Genomic DNA, 6,599 nt, shown 5'->3' on the forward strand with positions numbered 1-6,599 from the left:
AGGGAAACAATTGGTGATGGACCAATGACGAATATAGTTAATGATATCGACAGCCAGAGTTCTGGTCCTGCACAATTTCTGGACTCTTTTTCTGTATTTGGCTTTGGTTCTGACCAATTGATCTGATTTATTACTGTCACGTGTACCGAGGTGCAGTGAAAGATGTTGTCTTACATGGTTTAATGGCAGATCGTACTATACAAGTGTATCAGGGTAACAGAGCAGAGTGCAGGATGCAGGTGATAGCTGCTGAGAAGGTGCAGAGGGAGATCACCATTAACATTAAAGAGGTCCATTCAGGAGCCTACTAAGAGCGGGGAAGGAGCTGTTCTTGAAATCTGTTTGCATGGGTATTCCAACTTTGATATCAATTGGTGTTAGCTCCATTTCTCATCCTGCCACCTCCAGACTGCTTTACCTCGAATTTTGTCAGTGAAGCCCTTCTGGTTTTAAAACAGACACAGGAATGATAGCCAGCTGAGAAATGAAGCTACTAACAGAGGGGGAGGGGCTGGATTCTGTGTCGCTGCCCCCTCCAGACTCTTATTCTGCAAGAGTGAAAGCTTCCTCGAACCCTGGGAGCTCTTTGCTGGAGTGAGGGACACGGTTTTGCTTCTGCTGTTCTCGCAGTTGGGGAAGTCCTTGAGCATTTCAGCTCCTTCTAATTCTGCTCTGTCCCCTCACGTTACCTTTTTTTCCAAAAAAAACAAATTCGGCTAGTCATGTGGCCACGTTTCCCTCAAAAGGTCCAAAGTTAAGTGAAAGCTAAACCCTCCTTGCTCATTTCGAGTGGGTCAGGACATCGAGGGAGAGAGCGGGCTGTCCTGAGGAAGGGGGCAGCGCCGTTCTGGGCCAGACCCGCTGCAGGGATGGGTACCGCGTGTGCCTTGTGCTCTCGTCAATGCGCGGCGAGTCTTCACCTTGTGCCCCCAGCCAATGTGGGATCTCGGTTTTGGGTGGGATGGCAAGGTTGGTGTTGCTCAGGTATTCCTGCAGGGTTCCTCCAGTCCAGGTGAGGTAGTTCCGATGGCTTCTAACTGACCGCTTCCCCACCGCCTGTTTTCAGCAGGAAAAGAAACCACAAAAAGATTCAAATCTTATGAATAGATAGTAAGAACTGCAGATACTGGAGTCAGAGATAACAAGGTGTGGAGCTGGAGGAACACAGCAGGGCAGGCAGCATCAGAGGAGCAGGAAAGCTGACGTTTCGGGTTAGGACCCTTCTTCAGAAATGGGGAAGTGGAAAGGGAGCTCTGAAATACCTACCTTCCCCATCCCAACCCCTCCTCTCTCTATTTATTTCAGAGCTCCCTTCCCCCTCCCCAGGCTGCCTGGCCTGCTGTGTTCCTCCAACTCCACACTGTGTTATCCCCCAATCTTATGAAGTTTTAGGAATTTCAGAATTGGGAGTCATAGAGTCATAAGAACATAAGAAATAGGAGCAGGCCATCTGGCCCATTGAGCCTGCTTCACTATTCAACAAGATCATGGCTGATCTTTTTGAGACTCAGCTCCACTTACTCATCTGCCCATCATAACCCTTAATTCCTTTACTCTTCAAAAATCCATCTATTTTTGCCTTAAAAACATTTAACGAGGTAGCCTCATCTGCTTCCCTGGACGGGCAATTCCACAGATTCCCAACCCTTTGGGTGAAGAAATCCTAAATCCAATTGGACACCATTACCAACAGCAGATCTCAGGGCATGACACGAACATAGGTGATGGCCTAGTGGTGTTATTGCTAGACTACTAATCCAGAGACCGAGCTAGTGTCCTGGAGACCTGGGTTCGAATCCTGCCATAGCAGATGGGGGAATTTTAAGTTAATCTGGGAAATAACAGTCTAACGATGACCATGAAATGATTCCTGATCATCAGGAAAACATCCATTTAGCTCACTAATGCCCTTTAGGGAAGAAAATCCTTACCCTGTCTTGCCTACACGTGATGCTGGACCCACAGCAATGTGCTTGATGCTCAGCTGCCCTCTGGGCAATTAGGAATGGGCAATAAATGCTGGCTTAGCCAGTGATGCCTACATCCATGAAGGAATTAAAAAGAAAGAGGTGCATTGAATCTTTGCTGACCTATCTACACCAGGCCAACTTTCCCACACGAGGCCTCTGGCCTTTTGAATGTTCAAGTGCTCATCCACAACTATCCTTCCACCACACTCTGGGTGAAAAACATTTTTCCTCAATACCTCCGGCCCTTCACTTTCAAATTATATTCCCTTGTTAGATATTTTCTGTTCAGAGGGTGTTATTATGCGCTGCTGGAGCAGGTGAGATTTGAACTCAGGCCTCCTGGCTCAGAGGTAGGGGCATTTCCACCATGCCACAAGAGCCCCTGTACGCCCTATTGTTATTGACCCTTCTGTTGAGGGGACCAGCTGCTTCCTATGCATGTTGTCCATGTCCCTCATGATCTTGTATATCTCAATCTGGTCCTGTGGTGATTACATAGAAACATGGAAGATAGGAGCAGGAGGGGGCCATTCAGCCCTTTGAGCCTGCTCTGCCATTCTTCATGATCATGGCTGATCGTCCAACTCAATAGCCTGATCCTGCTTTCTTCCCATAACCTTTGAACCCATTCACCCCCAAGTGCTATATCTAGTCCCCTCTTGAATACATTCAATGTTTTGGCATCAACTGCTTCCTGTGGTAATGGATTCCACAGGCTCACCACTCTCTGGGTGAAGAAATGTCTCCTCATCTCCATCCTAAATGGTCTACCCGGAATCCTCAGTCTGTGACCCCTGGTTCTGGACACACCCACCATTGGGAACATCCTCCCTGCATCTACTCTATCCAGTCCTGTTAAAATTTTTAAGTCTCTATGAGATCCCCCCTCATTTATCTGAAATCCAGTGAGAACAATCCCAACCTAGTCAACCTCTCCTCATACGTCAGCCCCCACATTCCAGGAATCAGCCTGGTAAACCTTCGCTGCACTCCGTTGAGACCAAGAGCATCCCTCCTCAGAAAAGGAGACCAAAACTGCGCACAATATTCTAGGTGTGGTCTCACCAAGGTTGCTCCCTGCTCCTGCACTCAAAACCTCTCACAATGAAGGCCAACATACCATTTACCTTCTTTACCGCTTGCTGCACCTGCATGCTTACCTTCAGCGACTGGTGCACAAGGACACCCAGGTCCCACTGCACACTCCCCTCTCCCAATGTACAGCCATTTAGGTAGTAATCTGCCTTCTTGTTTTTGCTTCCAAAGCGAATGACCTCACATTTGCCCAAACTGTACTGCAACTGCAATTGATTTACCCACTCACCCAACCTGTCGAGATCATGCTGAAGGATGTCTGCATCCTCATCACAGTTCACCCTCCCACCCAACTTGGTATCATCTGTAAACTTTGAGATGTTACATTTTGTTCCCTCATCTAAATCATTAATATATCTTGTGATATATCGGTCCCAGCACTGATCCCTGTGGCACCCCACTATTTACTGCCTGGCAATTTGAAAAGGACCCATTAATTCCTACTTTTTGTTTCCTCTCTGCCAACCAGTTTTCTATCCATATCAATACACTTCCCCCAACCCCATGCGTTTTAATCTTGCACAATAATCTCTTATGTTGGACTATGTCAAATGGTTTCTAAGAGTCCAAATATACCACATTGACTGGCTCTCCCTTGTTAACTCTACTAGATACATCTTCATAGAGTTCCAACAGATTTGTCGAGCCTGATTTCCCGTTCATAAATCCATACTGACTGAGTCTGATCCTGCCACTGCTTTCTAAATGCTCCGCTATAAAGTCCTTGATAATGGATTCAAGAATTGAAACGAGTTCAGCCAAGTGGACCTCATAGAATATGAGTTCCCTGATTGGGGCTGTTAACCTGGTCCAATCAGGAGCCCTGGCTGACAGATATAAACAGGAGTGTCAGTGGTTCTGTTCACTCTGAGAGCTAGCTCTGAGGGAGCTGGATCAGTGTGAAGGACTCTCCACGTGTAAATAAAGGGAGACTTGGTAATGGCATACAGGCCTCTGTGGAGTTATTTCAGGTCCCTCCTCAATGTTCCCTACTCCAAAGAATATAATCGGAGTTTATCCAGACTCTCCTCAATGCTAAACTGGTCCATCCCAGGCCACGTCTTCATGAATTTTGCCTGAACTGAGTGTGCACCTTTTCCAGAGAGCAGTGGGAAGCCAGACAGGCTCAGAAACACCCTCAGGAATCTGGTCAGGGCATAGACCCATCCACCTGGCAGTCGAACCCTTTACTTATGCCAGGGTGAGGCTGGAAGCAGAGGAATCCCAGCTGGGATCCTGGCTTGAAGCAACAAAGAATGAAGGAAGTCCATTCCATCTAACATTTATCCCTCCAATGGGAGCTAGGAAAAGCTGAAATCACTGGAAGATTGAATTCTTGCAAATGAGAATGGAGTCTGTCCATCAAGTTTACAAGTGATTCAGAGCTACAGTGCAGAGAGAAGCCATTCAGCCCATTGAGTCTACACCATTCCACCAGACTTAGCTGCCTTCCCTAATCTCTGTAAACACTAATTTCCCATGGCTAATCTACCTAGCCTATCCCTGCACAGTGTGATCAATTCCCCCTGGCCAATCCACCCCTAACCTGCAGATCTTTGGACCGTGGGAGGAAACCAGAGCATCCAGAGGAGACCCACACAGACACGGGGAGAATGTGCAAACTCCATACAGATAGTCGCCCGAATGCAGGCCCCTGGAACTGTGAGACAGCAGTGCTAACCACTGAGCCACTACGCCCCCCACATTCAAATTCCTTCAAGTTGGACGGATGTAGCAGACGCTATTGCAATGAACACTGTGTCAATTTTTAAGTTTAAATCTACGACTGAGATCTGACACATAGTAAAAAGTGTAGTCACTGTCTGGTTAAAATATCCCAGCTTCATGCAGAAGCACTGCAATCACACTAACTGAGACCTCACCATTCTGTGGAAGGCATTTTTGGGTGATGGCATTTTGTGTGTAAAAGTGTGTGCCAGTTGCGCTGAAATCTTTTGTTGCTAACTTATTCCTTTCGTCTTGTGTCAATTTTGATACTGTAGTAACTAGGAAGTTAATGTCTTCCATGTGCGTTGTGACTTTAAGTGTAATGGAAAGTTGATAAATGTTGAAGATATTGATGAATTCTTCTAATTCTGCTTCTGCAAACCCCATGTCAACTCAAACACAGAAAATACTGTCACTAAGTGACGTCATTACCCAAAAATGTACTAAAATAAAATGAAAAGGGAGACATGGAAAACCAAAACAAAAGGTTGTGCTCAAAGAAATACCAAGAGAAAAAAATATTTTTACCCAATTGCCAATGCTGTCAAATCTGATGAAAGAATTATAAATTGACTACACTTGGAAACATATAATAAAGCATATTAGATTGCTTTGAGATTCTGAGAGGTATTGCAATAAGCAATAAGGGGGTTGGATGGGAGAACATGAAAATGGAAGGAAGGTGTGCAGTTATTTCTCATTTTCACTCACCCTTTGCAGCATCGTCCTCTGTGGAACTGTGGAAGGTGTGGAAGGTGTGGATCTGGCTGCTTCAGGTGGTATGGCACAGTACATTTCCAATATTAGAAGGTCACAGCTACGAAAGCAGCACTGCTCCACAATGCCTCGATTCTGCCTGTTCCGACGGCCCACCATTTTGCTGACTGCGAACCAGGAGAGTGCAACCATTAAACGTCAGGGGAATCTAATAGCTGATCACTCAAACTCCTTGCCTCAACCCACTTACCTTGTACTTCACTCAACTTATTTGCTTTATCGTCTGCTCCGGTAATTTTCATTACTGGTAATAGAAAAATGTTCCACATGCTGGGCAATCTGACTCCCCATAAAACACTCCCAGGATAGGGACAGCACAGGGTTACATACAGAGTAGAGCTTCCTCTACACTGTCCCCATCAAACGTTCCCAGGACAGGGACAGCAGTCTGGGGTTAGATACAGAGGAAAGCTCTCTCTACACTAGCCCATCAAACACTCCTAGGAAATGTATAGCACAGGGTTATATACAGAGTAAAACTCCCTCTACATTGTCCCCATCAAACATTCCCAGGATTGGCACAGCACAGGGTTAGACACAGAGTAAAGCTTCCTCTTCACCGTCCCCATCAAACATTCCCAGTATAGGTACAGCACAGGATTAGATACAGAGTAAATCTGTAACCACTCTTTTAAACTGAAATTAAAACTTCCTCTACATTGTCCCTATCAAATAATCCTAGGGCAGGTACAGCATAGGGTTAGATACAGACTAAAGCTTCTGTACACTGTTCCCATCAAATACTGTCAGAAGTACATTAATGTTATAGAATTGATACAAGCGGGAAAGATTTCATCATAATAGACTTTGTATTTATAAATATAGGATAATTTCATAGAGTAGGCCATTTAGTCCACTGCTGCTGTGTCTGCTTCTTGAAATATTTATCTTAGACCCATTCCTATAATTTTTCTCTGGAACATTACAACCTTTCCAGTAAAGTACTTAACCAAATCCCATTTTGAAAGAGATAACAAGGTGTAGAGCTGGATGAACACAGCAGGCCAAGCAGCATCAGAGCAGCTGGAA

At 45.5% G+C, this 6,599-nt stretch overlaps 1 protein-coding gene across 1 annotated transcript in view; it reads right to left on the minus strand.

Annotated features, from left to right (window-relative positions):
* Positions 1-780: 780 nt before the first annotated feature.
* The window catches only part of LOC109934227 (insulin-like growth factor I), a 19,366-nt gene continuing 13,547 nt past the window's right edge, over positions 781-6,599 (minus strand). The window contains exons 3-4 of the mRNA XM_020533037.2: positions 5,505-5,677; positions 781-1,056 (exon numbers count right to left, since the gene is read on the minus strand). Coding sequence (XP_020388626.1) covers positions 781-1,056; positions 5,505-5,677 — 449 coding nt within the window. The remainder of the gene's footprint in view (positions 1,057-5,504; positions 5,678-6,599) is intronic.

This window comes from Rhincodon typus, chromosome 37, assembly GCF_021869965.1.
Source record: "Rhincodon typus isolate 14 chromosome 37, sRhiTyp1.1, whole genome shotgun sequence".
NCBI classification, from domain to species: domain Eukaryota; kingdom Metazoa; phylum Chordata; class Chondrichthyes; order Orectolobiformes; family Rhincodontidae; genus Rhincodon; species Rhincodon typus.